Genomic DNA, 24,305 nt, shown 5'->3' on the forward strand with positions numbered 1-24,305 from the left:
TTTTGGCCCACACGTAATGCATGTTCACCATCTTAGTTTAGCTTGTTAACATGCTAACATTTACTAATTAGCGCTGGGCACAAAGTACAGCTGAGGCTGTTTAGTTTTGCAGCCATTTGGTGATAAAATAGAAATCTTGACCTGATGGTGGCGCTAGATGACAAATTTAATGGAATCACTAAAGTTAGCACATTTAATCCTGAAGTGAACATCAATGTCTGTGCCTTGTCGAGACATATTATTCAAAAATACAGATGTCAACCAACGTCAATTGGATTCATCACAGGCTCAGTGGGCTTTACCATCCCTCCAGCTGTGCCGCTAACAACAACTGGCTTAAAATAACTAAAATCAGAAAGATAGGAGATGTGTTGGTTTGTGCTTGTCATCTGGCTAACTCTGGACTTGTTGCGGTACAAAGCACACGTTGACACAACAGCTTTTTCCTGGGAAATTTTTGTGCTGATATTTCCAGGAAAAAAAGAGACAAACAGAGAGAGAGAGAGAGAGAGAGAGAGAGAGAGAGAGATGTAACAAAAGGACACAGAAGGAGGGTAAGAGGAGAGAGGCGATGAAGGAGATGGAGTAGAGGCGGAGGAGACGGAGCAGAGGTGGAGGAGTTATATGAGTGCTGACGTGCTGCATGTTGAGAGGAAACATGCATAGACAGTCCTGTCAGTGTTCAGCTCCACCAAGAGCCACCTGGGAATCCTGCTGAGCCTTTAAATGCAACCATACAACACACACACACACACACACACACACGCACGCACACACACTCTAATAGCAGTCCGTCCACACCTGGATGAACTGGACGTGCGTCAGTCTGACTCGCACAGAAACATGAAAAACACACATTACATGTCAGTCAACAACAATGAGTTCAGCGAGTATTGATCTGTTTAATTAAGTCCCAACTCCCGTTACCCCTGGCAACGCTCCCTCTATGCCGCATCGATAGTCGCCATAGCAACTGACAGCCAGCGGAGACGGCCACTCTTTGTTCTCATTGGACGCTCGGGCCTGACAGTCATGCAGACCGAGATCTTATTGGCCGGAGGAGGAGAGCAGGTCAGAGGTAAAACGAATGTGTTGTTATGAAGAGTGAAGAGAATAATACTGAGGTAAAAAATACAAGGGCTTCAAGGATTGAGCATCCATGATTAATTAAAATGATTTTATATTCATAATCAGAGAGCCTTTCAGAATGACCTGAATGTTATAAAACGAGCCGCAGACTGTCAGTTTTTGTTTTTCATTTGTACTCAGCTGTGTTGTTGTGTTGGTGAAGATGATTAGTCAGAAAGACTCACAAGAGCTCAAGTGGATCGTTTTCGTCTTCTGCACTGAAAAAGCGCTCAAACCAAAAGACGGAGGACTGAAGTGTTTGTTTTGTGTCATGTGCTCTGCACAGAAAAGGCTTCGACACTCATTTTATTTTCGAGTGAGCTTTTCTGCTGCTCATCAAGGTTTATATGTTCGCATATTTCAAGGTTTATTTTAATCAGCTTGAACTTCTGTTTTTTGGCCACTTAAAGGGGAATTCCGGTATTGTCAAACCAGGGCTCCATGTTTAGATATTTTGGTGTCTAAATGACTAAAGACCATCCGTGAGTGTCTGTGGCCCTGGTTGTGGCTGTATGTCCTGCACCGTTGGCACAAGTTGGCCCTTGTCTGTGACTTTTCAGCTGACTGACTGTGTGGGATCAGTGAGTCAAATCCATCTGGCAGTTCAGCTAAGCCAATCACTACATGATTTCAACCATTTAGTGCAGTTTCTCCTTATTGTTCTCCTCCACCTCTTTCCCAGTACCATTTGTAACTTTCCATCAGACATATTCTCGATTAGAGGTGGCTTCATTAGCAACAATGGTCTCCAAAAACCCTGTTTTATCATAAAAACATTTTTTTAAACCGCAGTCTTCCAGTTTTCTTTTTGTAAATGAGGAATACAGAATACCGCAACCTGGTGGTGTGGAGAGTTATTCCCAAAAACATCCTTTTTGTTTAACCAGAAACAGTCGCTATTCTTCTCCCAGAAGCCACCAGATTCCATTTACAGAAACAGTCATTTTATCATCGTAAACACACACTTCATTAAAACTCGATAGAAACAAAATAAAACTCACCAAAACCTTGGATCGTCTTTCTATCACTCCAAAAATAATGAACTCTGGTTTGGTTGAAATAAACCCTTAATTCGCAGAGTAACATGTGAAAAGAGGATCTAACGTGAGAGTAGAAGCAGGGGAAAACAGCATTTAGAGCCAGAGCATTTTCACATATAACGTGCTAAATTAAGGGTTTATTTCGAGGTGGTGATTACCGGAAAAACAAGCATGGTTTTGGCAAAAAAATTTAGTTCCTGTCGAGGTAAAATCCCGACAATCTCAGCCTGTCAGCGGCAAAAACAAGCATGTTTAGTGAAGCGATCTACTGGACTGATTACAAAACTTTCTGTTCCTCTCAGTCATTACACACCAAATTAATTTTATAGGAGATTGCTAGGATTTAAGTAGGAAATTGAATTTTGAATTGGATCTAAACTGCCTCTATATTTATCTTTCACTTGTCAGTTAGTGTCATATGCATTGACTCCTGGATATCTTTTGAACAAGATAAGATTATAAAACCAGGTCACATTTACATAACTTTCCCACAAGTGAGCCAATACTCAACACACACACACACACACACACACACACACACGCACGCACGCACGCACGCACACACACACACACACGATATGTCCATTCTCAGCTATAAACGCTCCATTCACAGTTATACTGAAGAAATTCACACATATTACTCTGTTTCTGTGGAAGCCACGTCCCCAGTGACAGACAGTCTGAAGCTGTAGCTGCCAGGTGTGTGTGTGTGTGTGTGGAGCTGTTTCTCTGGCCTGGACTGTTTGTGCTGAATAATAATATGGACTTAGTCAACTCGTCTGATTTACAGAGGTGGTGAGTCACCACTGGCGTCAGACAGAGGATCAACTCGGTAAATATGTAGGTCAGCAACCGACCTCTCCTCTTATGATACTGCTGATGTAGACACACCGCTTTGGTTTTGGTTTGTTTTCATCTGAAAACTGTATTGACTTTACTTAACCCTCTTAACTTTCATAATGTGCATGAATCACTGGAACTTTTACCCCAAAACTTATCCTCAATTCCAACCCTAACCATAAAATCCTTACTTTTTTCAGTGGGGGCTGGCTAGGCTGTACTCAGCTCGATCACACCGTCCACTCAATGCAGTAACATAAACACATGTAAACCTTCCTAAAACAATAGTTATAATATTGATTATACACAGTATGCCTCTCGATGTTCATTGGGAGTAAAAAATCATCCCAACTCAAAGATTCAGATTCAGCTGAACTCTTACAAAAACAAGGAACTATAAAAACAGGAATGGAAGCTCACATGGCTCTGACACAATACAGACAGTAAAGCACCAAACTTAAATTGAAAAAGGAAGACAGGAAAGTTCAGCATTCCTCTGAAAAAAAAACAAAAAAACAGATCAAATTCAGAGTTACTATAAAGTCAAAGTTTCTGTTTGACCAACACTTTGACGGCCAGATTTCTATTGAATCTGTGTCGGCTTTCTTGGTCCCGCAAGCTGAACCATGATGTTGTAGTAACTTCACGGCTGTTATGTTAATCATGAGGCCAAAATGTCGAAATGTCCATTTCTACACAGGAAATATTTAAATCCAAGCCACTTTAAGCAGATTACAGTGAGACTTTGTACCATTTAAAGGGTTTATATGTGACTTTTGTAACAGTAATACACGTAGAGAAGAGTTATATTTAGTGAAATAACTCAATGTCAGTTTGTATAATAGATAATAGATCTCTACTCTCTCTCACTGAACAAAAATTAAGCTAAAGTAACCCTGATATAACATGTGTATATATTGTTAATAGTTTACTATTCTGTGTTTTTGTACATAGTGTTTTTAACATTTTTGATCATTTAGATAATGTTACAGATTTACACCAGTGGGACCCAAACACAGAGACACTGGCAGGCAGGCGATCTTGAACGAAAAGTGAGCTTCAATAGCAAAAAGCTGAAATACTAATCCAAAAATGGAGTAACAAAAGGCAGATGAGAAAACAAGATAATTCCAAGAAAGGACAGCAAAGCAAAGTGCAAACCAGAAATATCGAGAGGAATCAGGCACCAAAAGCCAGAAACACACGACGGGAAGATGACACTGGAACACAAGGACAAAACAGACAAAGAAAGAGGGGAAGACGGGAAAACAGACAAAGGGAGGAAATGAAAAGCTGTGCTCGTCATTTAAACCCCTTTTCCAGGAATGAGGTCAGAGCTTTAGTGCCTGCTTTCACAAGAACAGTGTACGTCAGTCACTTTCATTTTTGGCAAAACTCTTTCAAGCACCAAGTGTAGAAAAGAGCCATAGCGACCTAACGGTAGTGTGTGTCCAGCTAACATCGCTAACGGTTATCTATCTATCTAAAGGATCAAAAATGTTAAAAAAACTATATACCACACAAACTATAAACTATTAACAATATATACAAAGTGAACTGTGAAAAGTGAAGTGTTTTAACTAAGTGAGCGTTAACAATAGTCATATACTGTAGAGCTGGCACCGCAAGCAACAGGACGTGCAGTTTGTAAAGCAGATGTACGTCACACTTCGTTGTTGAAGTAGAGGATACCAGTCAATGGTGAGTATTTAACATTAGCCACTGTAAGCTATTGGTCATACCAGTCACACTTTGAGGCTCCCCATAAGCACATTTCACGGCCTACGACCTGTTGAATGCCCCTCAGTGTATGTCAGAATTAGGAAAAAGTGTCTCCACCTCTGCCCCACTCAGAGACTGGGTGTAAAGTTACAGATCTCTCCGTTTTGCAGTGGCCAGCTGGGCAGTGCCTACTAACCTACATTACTCACAATGTTAGGTTTCATGATGAAGCACAGTGGGCGATCTTGTTGCTCGGAACCTGCGTGTTACCTCCTGAACCTTGTGGGTGACCTGTGTGTGACGTAGCGTCGGGGGTTTGTTGTGAGTGTTGCCGCAGCCACAGAGTGCATGCTGTTAGTGGTACTTTAGTCGGCCATAAAGTGTCTGGATAGGCTCAGATGGCAGCTTAATAGTTGGCTACTGAACAGCTGTGTGTTGTGTTCGCTGCCACAGAGGAAAAATAAAAAGTCTGTGTTCCCTGCGCCCAAACACACACCATGACGTCATCTAACATAACCTACATTTCTTGCCCCCCCCCCCCAAGTTGGCACCAACAGGTATGACACACAGTCACGGAGAGAAAAATGGCATAAATTTACAGATATATGCAAAGATACCACAGGGACGCTCTGGCCTTCCCCTGTGACAATACCAGTATAACAAAACAAAACCACAGCAGAAAAATATCACCAAATATCTGCGTTCCTACTTCCCACACACACATAGAAACACACACACATAGAAACACAAACACAGTGAATCACTCCTGCTTTCTGACATGAAACTAACGCCTCTCATTTGTTCCAGAAACCTAACGAGAGCTGCTCTACCTCCAAAACCCATCTGACTCTCCCCCCCTCCGACCACAGGGCCAGCCTTTACAGACCGCTAACCCAGTTACAGTTTCACACTCAACTTCCCCAGCCCCTCTTTCTCTCTCTGACAGTCTTGTCTTCAATCCAGACAGAGCAATACTGGCACACTCTGAAGCAATACTGTTTATGTGAAATCAAGGCAATTACGGTAGAAAGAATGAGGAAGTAATCCAACAGCAATTGAGCAAGTGATTTGATGCATCAGAGAGAGAAAAGGGTTCATAGATGATGACTTCTTCAGTCACAACCAGATGTTTAAGCTTTCATTTTAATCCTAACAAACACAAACTTCATTTATTTTTTTTAGGCTTGAAAAACGGATCTTAATGACAATACGTTCCTCATCAGAAATTTAAAAAAACTTGAGCAACACTTCCTGAATTAAATCAAGCATCTATCATAGATCATGATCACGGTTTTTTACCTCACACAATCTAGTTTAGTTTCTGTTTCTCGCAATTTCTTAATAGTTTATATTAATTGCACAAGATGAATTCCCTAAAGGGCAAAAGAGTTCATTACAGTTCTGGCACACTAAGTGCTCTGAGGCTCTCCGTGTGCTTAATCTCCCATCAGATAACTTGATAATCTCACACTCACAGGAGGATGGAAGGCGGAAACTGGCACAGATGAGCCAAGACAAACACCTTAAATGCCAACTACAACCTCTATAACATTCACTATGTACGTAATGGACGGCAGTTCAACTCTGAAATTCCCCTCTGATCACTGAAAGAATAAATTGATGAATCTATTAACCGACTGACATCTCAATCTGACAAGTCAAACATTTGCTGGTTCAAGCTCAGAAATGATAAAGATTTGTTGTTTTTCCCTGTTTTAAGATGACTGTAACTCTTTGGGTTTTGGATTGTTATAGTGTTGCAACAACCAATTTGAAGATGACTACAAATGAATTGATTGCAAAAATATCAGTTGTAGTCTGACAATGAAGACTGGGAGAAAATAAGTAGCAGCAGTCTAAATAAACTATTAGATAATATCATACAAACAGAAATATGTAGACAAAGAAATCATGAAACGAGCACAGATGAGATCTTGAGGATTAAATCACAGACCGTGACTTTTAAGCGGACTGTAAGGAGCCTCTAGCTGGTTATGAAACAGTCTCAGACTCTATATGACCTACATGAGTAAATGAGACATCAGGAAGAAGATGTCTAGATAGTTATTATAGTTTTTCTTGATACCTGTCACTGGGTCAGATTCTGACTTATACAGGTTGGATAAATCATAAAATAAAACTATTTTTATGGCAGAGTGCTGAGGATGATTTGTGGAGTCAGCCTGAAGAAAGACGCTGCTCTGTAGTCTGGTGGTACGGCAAGAAAGTAAAGTCAACTTCAACAAGATCAAGAAAAACAGCAGCAGTAGAAGCTTTAAATAACAGAGAAAGCATTAAGGACAGAGCCGTAAACATCATTGATAGCTTCTTACCCGCAGTCAGGCGCTGGGCACCATCGGCAGTCTGGATCGGAGGCGAGGCACCTCCGCAGCAGAAACTCCTCATACTTCTCCAGCAGGGCCGCGTCATCCAAGATGTCTGCCACCTGTTGCGGGGCCAGTCTCTCGGCACACTCGGGGCAGCTCAGCTGGACTCGACTCTCTGTGATTTCAATGCGGAGGTACTGCCGCAGGCAGCAGAGGCAGGAGCGGTGGCTGCACCCCAGCAGCTCAGGGAGCTGCTCAGCGGGCTGGCGCACCAGGCACAGGGGGCACTCCAGGAGGTTGCCCTCCCCGGAGGAGGGGGCTCCACCCAGGGACGGCTGGCTGGAGGAGAGTGGCTTTGAGGGGGTGCTGGAGGCAGCATCCTGGGGGGTCGTGGCGGCTGTGGTGGTGGTTGTTGTGGGCGTAGCAGAGGCAGCAGCGGGTGCTGAGCTCAAGGCAGATGGGAGAAGTTGTTGCTGTGTGTGGTGGAGATGAGATAAAGGGGTGGCCGCTCCAGCCTTGGGGCCTCTGGTGCTCCGAGAGCCCCGTTTGCTGTGGAAGAGGCTGTGGAAGGAGATGCGGCCCTGGCGTTTGCCCGCCGCACGGCACTTAGGGTTGGGAACGCCGCTCACTGAGGAGTGAGGTGACTCTGAGTCCTTTTCTGATCCCATTTTCCCAGAAGAGACAAACACAGGGCCAGTTATTGTCCCCTGACACAAGTTAATGTACCGCAGAGGGACACTCAGCTACACAAACACACACTCTGTCGCACACACAAGGGAGGATCTGTCCCCTTGTGAAGCCAAACTGGAATGCAAATGCTATTGAAGTTCCTGTTACAGTACCTTGAGTCAGTCCTTTTCTTCCTTTTATGTGCAAAGAGCTATCAGGGGGAGATAACAGAGAGGCAAAAAACTGAAAATGAAAGAGATTGCGCAAGTTCAGAGTGAAAAAAAAATTCCCCTTCGGCTGCTGGAGTTTTCTGAAACTCGGTGGTCAAAAGGTTCACAGAGAAGAAAAACTACCTAGTCTTTCATGTAGCAGGCAGAGATCGAGGTCAAACATTACTGAGATTCTGACTGTCATACACAAAGATTAATGTCACTTCCAATAAATGACTCTCCTTAAAAATAAAGGCGTGTAAAAAAAGAAGGAAACAGAAAAATCCTCCGGGTAGAGTTCAGTCTGAATGTTGTTGTAATTCCTCAGCTTGGCTCTGATTCTCTTCAGCTGCTTTCAGAGCGTCTCCTCAGCTCGTCTTCCTCTCGTTCTCGTTGAACGCCGGTGTCTCTGAACGGTCTTTTCTGTCAGGAAGAAGAGAGCAGGAAGTTAGCACAAAGAGCATGCTCAGTATGACACACACCTCTCTTCCTCCCTCTGCTCTCTCTCTGTGTCTCTCTCTGCTCTCCTTCAATTCGACCATTAACTCTTCTGACCCTGAACTGATCATCTCGCTGTGCTAATTACATTTAAATAGACAGATTCATACTCATATAAGTGTGTGTTAATTAACCGTAATCAAACGGTTAAAAATGTCATGAGGAGACACACGTCAAACCCGACACTTAAACACGTGACATCATCAACCAGTCGGACCAATCATGTATTCATGTGAAACCAGTGTCTCTCTCTCTCCCTCTTTCTCTCCATCACGCTGAGCACCGCAAGCTCTTCCTCCACTTCACACTGCGCTGCTAGTGCCGTTGCCATGGTGATGCTCACTGCGAGCGAGGCAAACAGCGACCCGCTCTGTGACTCTGGCACTTATGTATACACACACACACACACACGCACACACACACACACACATAGCAGGGCACATACTGATAAATGCACACACAAGTAAACACTCACACACACACGTACATGTTGTATTCTATATATATATATACATGTATACTCACACTCACACTTCTGCATCCAAAAATGGTCAAAATAAAAGCAGACATGAAAACACACACTCATTAAACGACATGTTCAAACCTGTGAAAGAACACACACACACATGCACAGATGTGAAAACACACACACATACGCGCTCATGAAAAGACACACACTCCAACTTGTAAATGCACACACGCAAGCTGAAAATCACCAGCTTCATACGCACATCCCTGCATGAACAAACACATGTGAAAAGTGATAATTATTTATGTCCTCTCTCTCTCTCTCTCTCTCTCTCTCACACACACACACACACACATGGAAAGTGATAGGTACACACTCACACGTACGCACAATAATTACATCCTGGTTCCCCGTTACAATTACAGGCTGTGTGAGCTCTGTTAAGGAGAGACACTTAACGCTCTTACGTGGTGTTAAGTTGCATTTTACGTTTTAATTCAACGTGTATTTTTGTTGTGTGTTTTAAATTCATCTGAAAGATTACAAAATGTAATGTATTACATATTACTAGTTACTACAATTTGAGAGTATCAAGTTACTTTACAATATATCTGTCTGTGCAGAGTAATGCACTACTTTTGCGTTACTTTCAGTTATTAATAATTGTACTTTTGATTTTAATAATTGCAGATTGCGGCATAATTCATGATGATTATGGATGATTACATTTTACATCACAATTTTTATTGTCATTGAAGAACTAGGAAAATCACGATGACGTGGCAGTTCTCCTGGTCTCTGCCAAACAAACACGTTTTATCACATCTGACCAAGCTTTGTAGGCTAGAGCGTCTCTGCAGCACTACTACGTTTCATTAAAACACTGTTTTGTGACACATTTTACTTTTATAAAATAATTGCAGTTCTTGCATTTTGGATATTGCACTTTTTGCAATGAATTGTGCAGCCCTCATTCAAAGCTGATTGTTTATCATAACTTTTCTTCCGTTCTGCTTCCAGCTGTGTTTAGAAAACAGCTGAAAAAATGGCTATCTTTCTGAACCGTCAGAGCCGAGTGGATATCCCAACTGGGAGCGCTCGCAACACTCCAGAGGCTATTCTGGGGTGAGAACTATAAACAGAAAAAGGTGTCGACACTTTCATGTTCTGGCAGCAACACAATGAAAACAAACATACCCAACAACACCGGCCAGGAAGAATAGAAAACATGCCTCCTGTCGGAAGAAGTTAAGTTTTGTTGTCAGACAGTGAGCGATGGACTTGACAGGACAATAGACACAACTTGAATTAATTTAATGAAAAACCCTTTTTGGTTCTTTTGATCAGTGGACCATGGCGGATTAAAGGAATATAAATTGACAAGGAATGGACACAAATTGGGATTTTATGACAACTTCAAAGGTCGGGAGTCACCACTTTTTCCCATCTTTTTTGCTGACCGTGCTGCAAATCTGAATGAATTATCCCTCGGGTCTTATGGGTTCTGTTAAATGAACTGAACAACTGAATTGTGGAGAATCTAAACATGTATAGCGTGTTCATATTGACAAAAGTTTAAACATTTATATCCTTCTGAACTAACATTATATTAAACAGGTTGCCAGCAACTCGGTGGTAACGGTAAAACTTTACTGGACATAGTAACTTTAATAATATGACCTCAAATCCTATGAAAAACACATTATATTACTCTATTACTGCTTAAAGTAAGCTATTACTGTAACACAGACAAACCAACACTGAACATGCTTCTAAACTTAACTTAATTTAAAAAGACTAAAGCGGACCAGAACAGACTCTCACAACAGTGCAGATGTTTCCTGGTTTCCTCTCTCTGACCAGCAAATAACTGAGCAGCCTCTCTGACTGACTTAGTGTTCACAAATCTGATTATGCTAGTCTAAAGGCCACGCGCACACAACACGCACACACACACACACTGGGTGGCGCTGACCCAGCAAACGTCAGACCATTCAGGAGATTGTGACCCAAGTGTGTTCGGGTGATTGGCAGATTAGCTGACCAATCACTGCTGAGGAGCAGGCAGACAGAGAGACGTCTGCCAAGAGTTGGCCTCAGGCTGAGCTGAAGTCTGAGTCTGTTTGAATTTTCTAGGTCATAAAAAAGGCAGGAAAGCTTCTGTGGTCATTTCAGTGAGCTTTAATGTATATTCACGTGTTTCTTGGTGTTTTCAGAAACTATCATTAACTACTATTTAAACTACTTTAGTCACTTCTTGGTTGTAGTCATCTAAACAGCTCATTATAAAATACTAACTTTGATGATTCACCCTGATTCCTCTGTAAGATAGAGAGGACATGTCTGACACTTCACCAGAAAGTAAAAACTAAAGTCAACCTGCTTGCATGTTTGATATCTAGCCTATCTAGCCTCATGTTTTATATCTAGCCATCCAGCAGATGTGAGATATTGATAACCTACATTACGACGTCAAGCGGCTGCAGGAAGAGGAAGGAAAAACACTTCAGAGCCGAGGTCTGAAGTCAATAAAAGAGGAGGATTTCCACTGTTACACAGAGGAACTGCTGAAGCCTTTTATGTGCATTTTTTTTTCACACACAACTACACGCTGTACACAACACATACACATCCATTTACGGTTGCCATGGCAGCAATCACTCGCCATCTTCTCAGGGTCAAACTGGGTCTTTCGCTGAAATGTGTGTAAGAGTGTAAAAAGCCAGCAGTTCCTAAATATAAACTCCCACCGGCTGAGTTTGTAATAGCCCTCTCCTCTGCTGCACCCCGAGCATCACACACATACACACACACGTGCACACACACACACACACACACACACACACGGTTTCACAGATGGCAGCCTCTGTATGTGTATTTGTGATAAGGCCCTGAGCGCTTACTGCTTTTTGATTTTGCCTCTATGTTACAAACCTGAACACACACACACGCACACACACACTCCTCCACAACCTGTTTGTTTTTAGGAATACAGTGGAGGCGAGGTTCTCGAGTGCTGATAAACATTTCCTGCTTCTCCAAGGAGGATGAAGCGAAAGATCAGAAAGACGAAGAGTTTCTTCATCTTATATCAGATCTTTATCTGCTCACTTGTTTCTCATATTTCTCATTAAAGACTCGAGTCTGATCTGCTGTTCCAGTTTGATTAACATCTCCTAGAAGTCTGAGGGTAAGTAAACACAACATATTCAGGTGTACGAATACCTGAGGGTGATGTACGGGAACATGAAGAACTGGAACAAGTTTTGGTTTTATCTCTGCGGTTGGATGTTGAACATGTTGACGTGTCACAGCAGAAAGAGAACAAGAGTGTATTTCTTTTAATTAAGTCACTTCCCCAGCCTTGATGCTGTGCTTTCTGGTCACTGGAATTAACCATTTAACTGAATTAAGCCGTTGGTAATGTTGTTACTTACACCCGTGCATTTCCTGCTTTGACAGGCCAAAATGTCTGCTGACATAGCAGCCTACAAAGTTTTGGTGTTGCCACCGCAAGAGTACGATCACCTCTGGATTTAAAATGTGAGAGGGGAACAGGGGGAACTTTGTAACTTTGGGTTAGTCATAAGCAAAAACAGGTGGAAAATTATTATTTTATATATTAAGGCAAACGATAAGTTAATAAACAAATCTTAATCAAATTTAGTCGACATCATTTATGGGAATTATATCAGCGTCCCAGTTGTTAGATAACAAGAGTCGGGAGATTTGATTGGTTCTCCAAAGAGATTCACATGGTGTGTGTGTGTGTGTGTGTGTGTGTGTGTGTGTGTGTGTGTGCGTGCGTGCGCTGTAATCATGCCGTCATTTGGCAGATCGGTCTGAACAGCCTGAGAACTTCACAATCTGGACTTGATGTATTATCAACATGCTCACACACACTTTGTTCCACACTCGTCCTCCTACTCCACTGCTGCTCAATTCTGCTCTCTCTCTCGCTCTCTCTCTCTCTCTCTCTCTCTCTCTCTCTCTCTCTCTCACACACACACACACACACACGCACACACCAACTAACCTCCTCTAGTCTCACTGCACTGGCAAAGCATTTCTCTTTCTTCTGTCATTTAACTTGTTTCAGTGGCTCTCTTGTTCTTTTTTTCTGTCCTCTCTCTCTCTCTCTCTCTCTCTCTCTCTCTCACACACACACACACACACACACACACACACACACACACACACACACACACACACAGCCAGCTGCTCTCATGCACTACCATCCAGACTCTCAGCCCTCCATCTCTGCTTAAATCTTTCCCTCCTCTCTGTTTTCTAGATATCAAAGATTCTGTTGTCTGTTCTGACAAAATGTTCAAATAGATTGATGTTCATGAGCATGTTCATGTCTGTGTGTGTGTGTGTGTGTGTGTTGTGGTTTGTAAACAAGCATCTCAGTTAACAAAGATCAAGATTAAAATGTTGACTGAGGGCTTCACAGCAGCTACTGTCATACTGTGATTCCCATGATGCACGGATTATGTGGTTTTGTAGCAGCAGATCTCAGAACTGCCTCTCAGGACAAAGAAGGCTGCTGCTGTTTGATTCTTGCCATCTGTGCCAGGATTGTTCAATAATTAATGTTTTATAAATCAAAACAATAATCAAAATTTACTATAATTGTTTCACTGATCCCAGTTCCTAAGCAGAGTATAAGCACAGCGTTGTGACGAGAGAGGAACTAAACGGACGTAAAGTTGCAACATAAAGACACATTCAGTTTAACTTGGTTTTGCAGAAATGTACTTTGCAGAAGTTTATTCTGGTGGTTGGGTTGAAAGATAACACTTGCGTCGCATCATGATATACCAATGTCTAAAATTAAAGAGGACACATGGTCTCATATCATGATAACGATGTAATATAAATATATTGCCCAGTCTCTGTTTTTCCTCTAACCTTTACATCTTCAAGAGCAACTTTATATTTTGGTCTCACTTCTTTGAAGGTTCCCCAGAAAAGCAAAAATCATTAGTATGTTGCTTGTCCAATCCAACACTTTTGTATTTGGTGGTGTAATAAACGCTGCGACCTCTAAAGGCACCAGTGGAGCTTTTAATCTCGTGTCTTGATGGGACGTTAAAACTGTAACGCTCAGTGTTCCTAAAACGGCCATAATGAAACCTTACAGCCCAATTCTGGGTTCATAATGAGAGAGAGAGACAGAGAGAGAGACAGAGACAGAGAGACAGAGACAGAGACAGAGAGAAAGAGAGACAGACACTGAGAGCTGAGAGCTGAGAGCTGAGAGTGTCTGGAGGTAATCTGTTCTCAGACACACTGTTCTGTTTCAGACGGTGAATCTGTGCCTCAGCACTTTGGGATCCTCAAGTCTCTCCCTGCAGGGCCGACCAACATGCTGCGACTGGCAGCACACACACACACATGCAGTACAGTACATTACAGTATATTTAGACTGTACGAACCACAGATGAAATGATTATAACATTAACTGCATATCAAAATTAACTGTCTTTCTTTTTAGTCATTTAATAGGTCAAAGTGTGATAAATTGATCTGCTGTCCTGGTTCCAGCTTCTTAAATGTGAGGATCTGTTGTTTTATATCCTTGTTAACTGAATATCTTTGCTTTTTAGAAAACAAAAAAAAAACAAAAACAAAAACAACCAATTTTGAGACATCATCTAGGGCTCTGTGACATTTTTAGACTACACAAATAATCAAAAGATAAAACGAAACCAGCAAACAACTGGGCACCAGAAAACACCCTGAAAAATATCAATCAATAAACCTAAAATATATAAAAACATGATCCATTATCTAAAAGTGAGTGTCAAGTGTCAACTAAAACTATTTAACAAAGCAACGTCAGCAAATCTTAAAAACCAAGGAAGCCAATAAACTTAAATAACATAAACAAGACCTGATTCAGCTTGTGAGAGCTTCTATTGGTAATAATCACACACACACACACACACACACACACACACACACACACACACACACACACACAGAGTACCTGGGCTTCACAGTAATGACAGTGTGCTACAGGTGTGCTGCTCTCACGGCTGATTGCTGTTATGCAACAAGATGATTTACTGTCAGCCTCGACACGTCCGCACAGGATTCACATTACAGCACACACACACACGCACACACACACACACACACACACACACTGTAAATCACATTGTAAAAGTATGCTACTGCAAGTAAAACTTGTTTAAACTTCAAGTATTATCAGCAAAATATACTTAGGATTTCTTTTTTTCTTTACCATTTCAAGATTGGGCATTTTTCAATATGTTGGTTAATTTCTCAGGGAATAATGATGGATCTTGGTGGAAAAACAGCCGTATTTAGATGGCTGGTATCTATGAGTGAGTACAATTTGATGCAGATCCTTGATCTGGTGGTTATGGGTGGTTTATAATTTATAGTGATATGGGGTTATCGATTGAATTAAAGGGGACTGTTGTGCCTTGGTGAAGGTAGCTACTGTATAGCAGCCAAATGACAGAAGAGGAATGAAAAGAACAATATTTATTTAGTGAAATTAAGGGAAGGGGAAGTGCTGAACATAATTGCAGTACTTACACAACACATTATTTATTAAATGCCCTGACGTCTTTCCTCAGAACTACTCTGCTGATTATTGTATTTGCTGATTCTCTGGAAGACCGTCATGCTTCTCTGCCTCTGAACTTTCCACTTCTCACTGCTTCTCATGCTTGTGACAACTGTAAACTTACTGGAAGCTAATGAGAACAGTATCCACTGAACCAAAAAAATGTGACTGTTACACCCATACTGACATCCAAACATGCAGCTGCACCCTAATGTACTGTAAACAAACAATTTAATACTGATAATTTCAAAACGAAACCATTGCATCAAACCAAGCATAGAAAAGAACACAAGCCTCGACAAACAAGTTCATGAGCCTGTATTTGCTTTGCCAAATATTTTTTCACATCATTAACTCTCATATAACTTTACCAGAAGTACACATATAACATAAAAAACTTTATTTAAACATTAAAGTCACTCACTGCTGTCTCACAAAACAAAAACCAATACTCGAGGAACATTTCTCTTTCTTATGTTTCACTAAACTGATTATCCTGTTGTTGCGCTCAGTGTTCAAGAGCATCTTATCACTGTGGATAAGAGCATCAGCTACAAGCCTCTAGTCTAAACTGATGGATGACATTGTTTAAACGTGAACAGACAGGTCCACAGAGAGCCGGGCTCCAGCAGGCGACTGTTTGTAGTGATACTGACTAAAACCTCGCTAATCTGAGAGCCGGGGGCCGACCGTCTCCGGACAGAACAGGTGGTCCCCGACTCAACCAGGGGCTAATGATGCATTATGTGTGTGTGTGTGTGTGTGTGTGTGTGTGTGTGTGTGTGTGTGTGTGTGTTTGGGGAAGAGCTAATTAGAGGCCATCAGCTAATAGGCAATGGGCAGTAAAATCCTCACTGGTTGACCGGCTGTAAAAATGTCTCAATCAATAAAATTGAAATAAAGCAAAATAAAAGCTTATTGTGGTGATAGAAGAAGTATTCTTGTTGCTTAAGTTACTACAATTCGGTAAAAAGGTAAATACAGGAGTGTTATCGCTTCTTCTGCTTCTTTGTTTCAAGAAGTGCGTCAGAAATTGATTAAATATAACTAATGAGCTCTGCAAATGTACCTCTCTTTCCATTTTCTTTAGATTTGATCTTCTTCTGTTACTTTACCATCAATATTTAAAATGTTTCCCAAAGAAATACCAAATCTGCCTCAAGCTACGCCTTTTTAAAATATTTTTAAAAATCACTAACACATGGGATGAGAGCTTTTGAAAGATTTATTTACTTGGTTATTTATTTGTTTACATTAATGCATGATGTATTTCATTTTATGTAATGGCAAAGATTAGAGATGACTGAAGTACAACCATAACATATCTAGTAAAGTATGGTCCAATTTGAGAGTAAAACACACAGTAAAGTAGGGTATGCTTTGGGGCGTAGGTACCTTGTACAACCTGTAACAAATCTGTTTCTGTTTTTTTATATCTTATAAAAGCAGAAACCCCAAACCTCATCCTCCCAGCCAAAAAAGAAAAATAGGCCAGAATATGTGGGGTATCATTCAGCTATTTAGACACCCTGCCCCTTCACATGATCCAAAAAAGGACCCCCTAAATTGTTGCAAATTTGGAGCGACAGTTAGACATGGAGTACCTTATCTCTTACAAGTACGTACAGGAAGCCATTGAGTCATCGTCTATAACAAGGAGGGGATGAGGACTTCCATTCTGTTAAAATCACCCTCTTGGGTAGAGCCAGTTGATACACATATGGTAGTTAAAAGCTGTGTTCAGAACATCCCAGATTAGCCAAATTAGTCAGGACTGCAGCGTTATCCAGTTGTCAAAGTGTAAGTGCATTGAGCACTTCATAAAAATGTCTGAATATGCTCCTTCAGCTGATGCGTCAAAGCTCTGAGAAGGATGCCAACGTGACGTAGAAGCAGTGGACATTAATTTATATTTCAGTAGAAAAGGGTAGAAAATGGTTCATGTTTAGGGACTATCAGGCTGTGGCTACAGAGGGCTCCACATCCTCATGGCAGGTGTGGCTAATGAAAACTAAAGTGCAAAGTTATGATGGGATTTTGTTGTTTCAGCTGCACTCACCCAACAGCAGTAAAGTAGCCGTTGCTCAGTTGTCAGGCATCGTCCGTCCCTGAGGTAGTTTTTATGGTTCGCACACATCTCCGGCACCGACTGCACATCATCATTATTAGCGGCTAAACGTTCCATTTAAAGACGAGAGGTCAAGCAAAACGTCCTCACTATATCTTTATGGGAACATTTGGTCCTCGTAGAAGAAATACAGCGACGCACACACACACCAGTCAAGGCTACGTCCACTGAGCAGAGGGACCGGCTGAGTCACGTAGATTAGATATCACAACTGATTAACTGGGTTATAATGACACATGAGAGCAGCAAGAACCGTTTGCCAACCTCTGTCTTCAGAAATGATTCACGGTGCACTGCGTGACCTCACTGCAGCATCCTCCCACACAGCTGCTTTCATCAAATAACCATAAATGTGGGATATTTTTAAAATTAATTATTCAGAAAAGGCGGTGCCCTCCTTCAACAACCCACAAGCGTTTGCATGGACACCTGAGGCCTGCTCAGTCCAACTGCAGTCCTGTGATGTTGAAGGGAAGTTGGTGGAATTAAAGGAAGCAGTTTGAGATAAAACATCCCTGGTTCATGTCCAGCTGGACACTACAATGATCCTTTTTTGGTCTTTTCATCATTTTTAACTGTAACTGTCAGAAAAAAAAAACTGTTCTAAGAATAAAAGTTCTACTTCCACTTTCGATAGATATCACCAATAATTGTAGTGTCTTCAACCTCACATGTTGGAGCAATTAAATCTGTCTTTCAGGCATTAAATGCTGGTTTCTCTTGATCTGAAGTCAGTGTGTGCATGTCATGAGAAGCTGTTTCACTTTCATCAAAAGTCTTTGGTGATGAGAACATCAACATTTCCTATAAACTGCTTCAATGGCCTCAGACAACACAGCCGAGTGAAAACAGTAGCACTCTGTTCAGAGCTGAAGCTACTGTCACACAGAACACGCAGTACTTGATGTTTACTGTCAATATTTCACACATCTACAAGAAACACTTTCCCAACAGCAGGGCCGCCCACATAAAACTCTGTAGAAACTGTGTTATTTTGTAGGCAAATCGATTGGTTTTCGGTGTGAGCGGGCGAGGTTGATGGAGTGATATCACCGATAATGGAAGCAGTTCTTCTTTCTGTGGAAAAAAACACCCTGACAACCGGACATGTCGGCCTGCTCTTCCCTGGAATCCAGCTCACACACACACACACACAATCTGAACACTGTCTGTCAGTGTGTGTGTGTGTGTGTGTGTGTGTGTGCGTGTGCGTCCTCTCCCCTAGAAAACCATCCGAACATCTGGTAAAATGCTTTACCGCAACATTTGTGCTTCTCTCAACTCCCTAAAGTGAGAGCCAAATAAATTTGAATGGAATGAAATATTTAAAGCATGTGTGCGTGGGAGATGATCTGATATCTGCTGATGTTTACACACCCTTTTCAGTGGAAATGCACTTCACAGTTGGCTAATTTCCATATCAGTACTTTGATGACGCTGCAGCTACTGTTGCAGTGAAACTAGTGTATCCATCAATCTTTCTATTAGGATTGTTATTCAACTCACAGTCAAGGATATCATTTAAGATAATTCAAGACAATCAGCCATTTTGCAAAAGACCGAATCATATTTGCGAATGCTCATGTGCTACTGTGAAACATATAAGTATTTATCTTATTTATTCCCCTTTTTGTGCCAGTGTAACAAAAAAAATCTTCATTCTACAATAACTGTACTGTTTCACAGTCATTCATTTAACCCTGGATCCTCACCAGTATGCATTCAGAACCAACAGACCCACAGAGGACGCCACATCCACTGCCCTCCACTCAGTCTTCACACACCTTGAAATAACAACAACTACATCACAATGCTTTTTGTTTATTTCAGCTCAAACTTTAAACTTTATATTCCTATTATTTTATCTATGACTGATTAATTCATTAGTCGATTAATTGTTTGGTTGGTGTGTGAAAACAGTGAAAATCGTGCTCACAACTTTCCTTCTTCGTATTGCTCGTTTTGTCCCGACGACAACCCGAAAACCCCAATATATTTTCAAAAAAGCAGAAAATATCACACATTTGCAAATTGTATCATTTAACTGACTCACAGTTTCAGCTCTAGTTTTGGTCGATACTTAAAAAACTATTAAGGTTTGATACCCAACGACTCATGACGAGTAATAACAATGACTAGTTTCATAGTTAAACAAGACTATCTGTGTATTTTTGTATCTAGAGAAACTTGAACATCAGATTCTTTTAGAAAAAGATGCAGTGTGAGGCAGATGGATACAACCAAAAGGAGAGTTTGAGCATTTTCCTCTTTCCCACCGACTCTCATTAACACATCACTCTCTCCTACCCGCACACACACACACACACTTAAGCATGTAGTACATCCAGAGTCCAGAGCGATGCACTGGAAGGTGGAGGTAGAGAGAATCAGCTTCTATAATTAGAGAAGCGTTCAGGAGCCATACTGCTGAGTTGTTGAATGTTTAATGTCAGAACTGCAGGCGTTACAGTCGCAAAGAGCAAACCTCTGAGCCCCTTTACACCACCTCTTAACACACACACATAACACCCCCTCACACACAAACTGAGGCCTGCGCAGAGTGGAGGTGAGCAGCAGTAACACTAGTAAACTGGATGAGTGGACTCAGGTTTCAGAGAGGAAACAGCAGCACAAAGCACGGACACGGTACATGTGACAACTGAGCGTGTAATTCCCATCTATTGTCTGTAACCTGAACTACATCATGACACGGGAACACAAACCTCCTCTGGATGAGGTAATGCTCCAACACATCTGAAGAGCCAGAGGAAACTGCTGCTGCCGACATGGACTGAGAGCGTTTGATCTCACATCCCTTCTAAAATATGTTGTTTTCTCAATGAAGTCTGGTGCACACAATATATCCCTAAAATGTGGTTATTAAACAGCTGTGAAATTTGTAATGGAAGTAGAATATGTTCTTATCTGCACATATTGGACAAAATATATGCAAATACCAACATATTTGTGACAAATCAACACATATATCAGTCGGGGTATCAATTTTGATAATCTATTAATCGATTTGAGTAATTTTTTTAGGAAAAAAAAGTCAAAACTCTCTTAATTCCAGCTTCTTAAAAGTGAATATGTTCTGGTTTCTTTCCTCCTCTGTGACAGCAGAATGAATATCTTTGTGTGGTGAACAAAACAAGACATTTGACGACGTCATCTTGGGCTTTAGGAGCCATTTTTCACCCCTTTCTAATATTTTATAGACCAAACAACTAATCGATTAATCGAGAAAATAATCCATAGATTAATCACAGCTGCGGTTCGACATATACTGCCGTTATTTCCATTGTTTTAAAGATTTTTAAAGGGGCACTATGTAGTTTTGGGTGAAGAAATTTTAATTCAGATTTTTAATGTTTACACTATTAATGTGGTAATTATACAAATTCAGAAATATTTATTTTCTCCATAACTGAATAAACAAGCTGCTCTCAGAGGAAAATAAGACAGAAGCTTGAAAGGTGGCAGGGTCCACCACATATAAACAAAGTAAAACAGGATGAATTTGTGTTGTCCTTCAAGGTCAGCTTGTTTATTCAGTTTATTCAGTTAAGAAAACAAAGATAGTTTGTTTATTTAGTTTGTTTAGGCATCAAAATACAGTTAATGGAGAGACCTTTAAATGTTATGCACAGACAGGCCACAACATTTTACACTACACTACCTCAACTACCCTAATTTGGTTTCCTCATGTCAATACTAACTGCAGCTTAGGACAGAATTTGGCCAATATACAAACATTTTAAGGGAAACAAGGTGTCGGTAAAGATATTCACTGTTTAAGATTAGGGTGTTGCCTTTATTTTTAGGGATTTATGTCATCAATACTGACCTTACTTTCATTTTAAAACTATAACAGAAAACAATTCATACTTCCGTGATTAATGTTGAGACAAAGCCTTCCTATAAATGACTTCATTCTTCACGCTGCCTCTCTCCCTGCAGCTCATTTCCATCCAAAACAAATGTTAATAATCACTGTTTGCTGTAGCTGTTTGCCTCCAGTTCTGCCTTATAATGAAGTGACAACCTGAGGATAATTACACACCTGTCATCTGTTAAATCTGAGCAGATCCACCCCTTCAGACATGCTGCCAAATATCTACACAGAATATGAACGTGGACGCACTGACACAAAGATGATCTCATTTTAACCTCATTAAAATCGAGCCAATTACAAGTCTTTAACAGGTATTTAATCACAGTTTGAAAGACTAACTTCAACCTCACCAGGTTATGATGATGTTTATCTAAAGTTAGATTAAAATTCTAATTTTTTTAATGTTAAAAGTTACCAATATTACACATTTTAAGTATGTTTCAGCCTCAATATATCACACAAAAGCCATATTTTCTCGGATGTCTCTTCATAAAGGCAACCAAAGCATTACGAGGCTGGAAAATCTCACCACACCTTTTCCATCCGGTGAAAGTATGACCATAAAATCTGAGCTCAAGCACAATAAAACCACAAAATGTTCATATAATTTTCCTGCGAAGACGATTTATAACCTTTCCAACACCTCCTCTGACAGCACTCTTTATATACATCTTTATATAAATCTCCTCTTTGCTCACATCTACTTGTCTAGCTGTCTTTACAGATTCACAATCATGTATATTTTCCCCCTACTTCACATGAGAATGCAGCACGTCCTCTGCCCCCAAACAGTGACCAGGGAGTGGCGGAGGAATGTTTTAAAGGGCAGGATTTTTTAACTCTCAGACATCCTGGATGACTTGGACAATGACTGTACACAGGCTGAAGACATTTTGTTTTTGGGGAGTTTATGATCATGTCCAGACATGCAAGCAGCTCTGAGGCTGGACACTGACATGTACCCTCCCCTCCAGGTGCTGTAACAGCCTCCTAGCTTGTGTTTTATATAGATTTTTTTTTTTTTTTTGGCTGGTTTTTGGGGGCTGAGATGACCCTCCTCTTGCAGAAAATGTGACTGCCATGAAAAACCACGCAGAGAAAGAGGAATTTAAGGGGTTTCTTGTTGGAAAGGCTACACTCCCTTTATACCTATGTTGTGTACAGGAGGAGCAGAGCCTATTAAACCCATGACACCTCAGTCAAACAGCTCATACAGCAACTCACCCTGCTCAGGACTGGATTTCTTCGACAGGAGCGATGCGACGGCTCCTCTCCTGGCGTCCTCCTTTGCTTTTTTTTTAATCTATAAACAGTAGGTAGAAACAGTCCTTCCGTTCCTCGCCTCTGTCTTTTTCCTTTCGGAGGGGCTCCGGGCAGCTGACAGCGGCCTCTCGTCTTCCTGCGCCCCGGCAGTGCAGCTCTGAAACTCCGTGTAATCTCCGCAGCTCGCTCCGCTCCTCTGACCGCCGCTCCGCCGCCGCTGCCCTCTGACGTCAAGCAGGAAAGCCCCGGTCGGTGACGTCACTCCGCACACAATACGGAAACCCCACCCCGTGGCGTCACCTCCCCCTCAGGACGTTCATTTAGCGTTGACGGTAAAAGTCAGTGATATGAAGTGTTATCAACAAACATATTAATAACATTACATTAAACATATTCGTCTTTTAAAGGAATAATACAACTGATCCTGGAGGAAACAGATCTAAACGGGCTTTTACCTCACAGAAACTATATTTCAAACAAGGCTGAGGAAGTACATTTCAAATTTTTACATAAAATATACCCTATTAACTGTCTTTTTATAGCTATTTTTATTGATTTCCATTTAAAATCATATATTAAAAAATGTTTTCTGTGATAAATTCAGTGCATCATTCTTTGTTGTCATTGATTTGTAAACACTGTCCATTTTTCCAAAGTCTCTCGTCACTGTTCCTCTTGAGATCTCATCCTGTGAGTTAACTGCTTCATATCATATATTTCAGTCACCATTTTCAGCCATTGTTTCTTGTGTTGGTGGTTCAGCATTACACCATCTCTTTGTAAAGGCCTTTCTGCAGGCCGCCAACAAGATTTTCAACAAATATCTGTCCTCTCTTAACACAGTATCTCCTATAAGATAACCAAAGTACAGTGCTACACATGATTTAGGAATATCATAGCCCACACTGTTAACTGTCTTGTTGCATGTTGATGTGTCTTGTATCTTTTGTAAACGAAGTATAGGAAGAATCTCTCAGTCTTGTTTGTCTGGTTCAATCATCTCATCCAGATGTTGCCAAGATGTAAAATTGTTTATTCTCAGAACAGAAATTCAACAGATCACTCCCCAAATTTTCACTTTTTCTTTTAGAACTAAACTCACTACTTAATCACTTTAGTTAATAGCAAAAAATGTAATACCTCTGTCTAATGATGTCTATATTGATCTATACACAGTATGTACCCATCTGTTTGTTTTGTACATATATTTATTTGCATTCTCCTAGTTTGTCCTCATGTAGCTTTTCTTTTTGCTTATTTTTGTCTGTGCTACTGTTGGTTTACCTGAATTCTTTGTAAAATGTTCTTTTCAATAATAATAATAAAAAATGAATATATTGTAAAACCAAACGTGTGTGTGTGTGTTGGAAAGAGGAGACAGAAGGAAACTAATGTGGTGTTTTGTTTATGATGTCAAATAAACAACCCGCAGCTTGACAACAGATGATAGCATCTGTAACTTGGTGATCACTTACATCCTTTGACATCTCTCACATTAATTTCTATGTGGATA

At 40.9% G+C, this 24,305-nt stretch overlaps 1 protein-coding gene across 1 annotated transcript in view; it reads right to left on the minus strand.

Moving 5' to 3' along the window:
- rnf19b (ring finger protein 19B) overlaps positions 1-23,023 on the minus strand; it is a 33,630-nt gene extending 10,607 nt beyond the window's left edge. The window contains exons 1-2 of the mRNA XM_073483353.1: positions 22,754-23,023; positions 7,064-8,358 (exon numbers count right to left, since the gene is read on the minus strand). Of these exons, the coding sequence (XP_073339454.1) occupies positions 7,064-7,725 (662 nt within the window). The 5' untranslated portion in view covers positions 7,726-8,358; positions 22,754-23,023. The remainder of the gene's footprint in view (positions 1-7,063; positions 8,359-22,753) is intronic.
- Positions 23,024-24,305: the final 1,282 nt, after the last annotated feature.

The sequence above is a fragment of the Pagrus major genome, chromosome 16 (assembly GCF_040436345.1).
Source record: "Pagrus major chromosome 16, Pma_NU_1.0".
Taxonomy (NCBI): domain Eukaryota; kingdom Metazoa; phylum Chordata; class Actinopteri; order Spariformes; family Sparidae; genus Pagrus; species Pagrus major.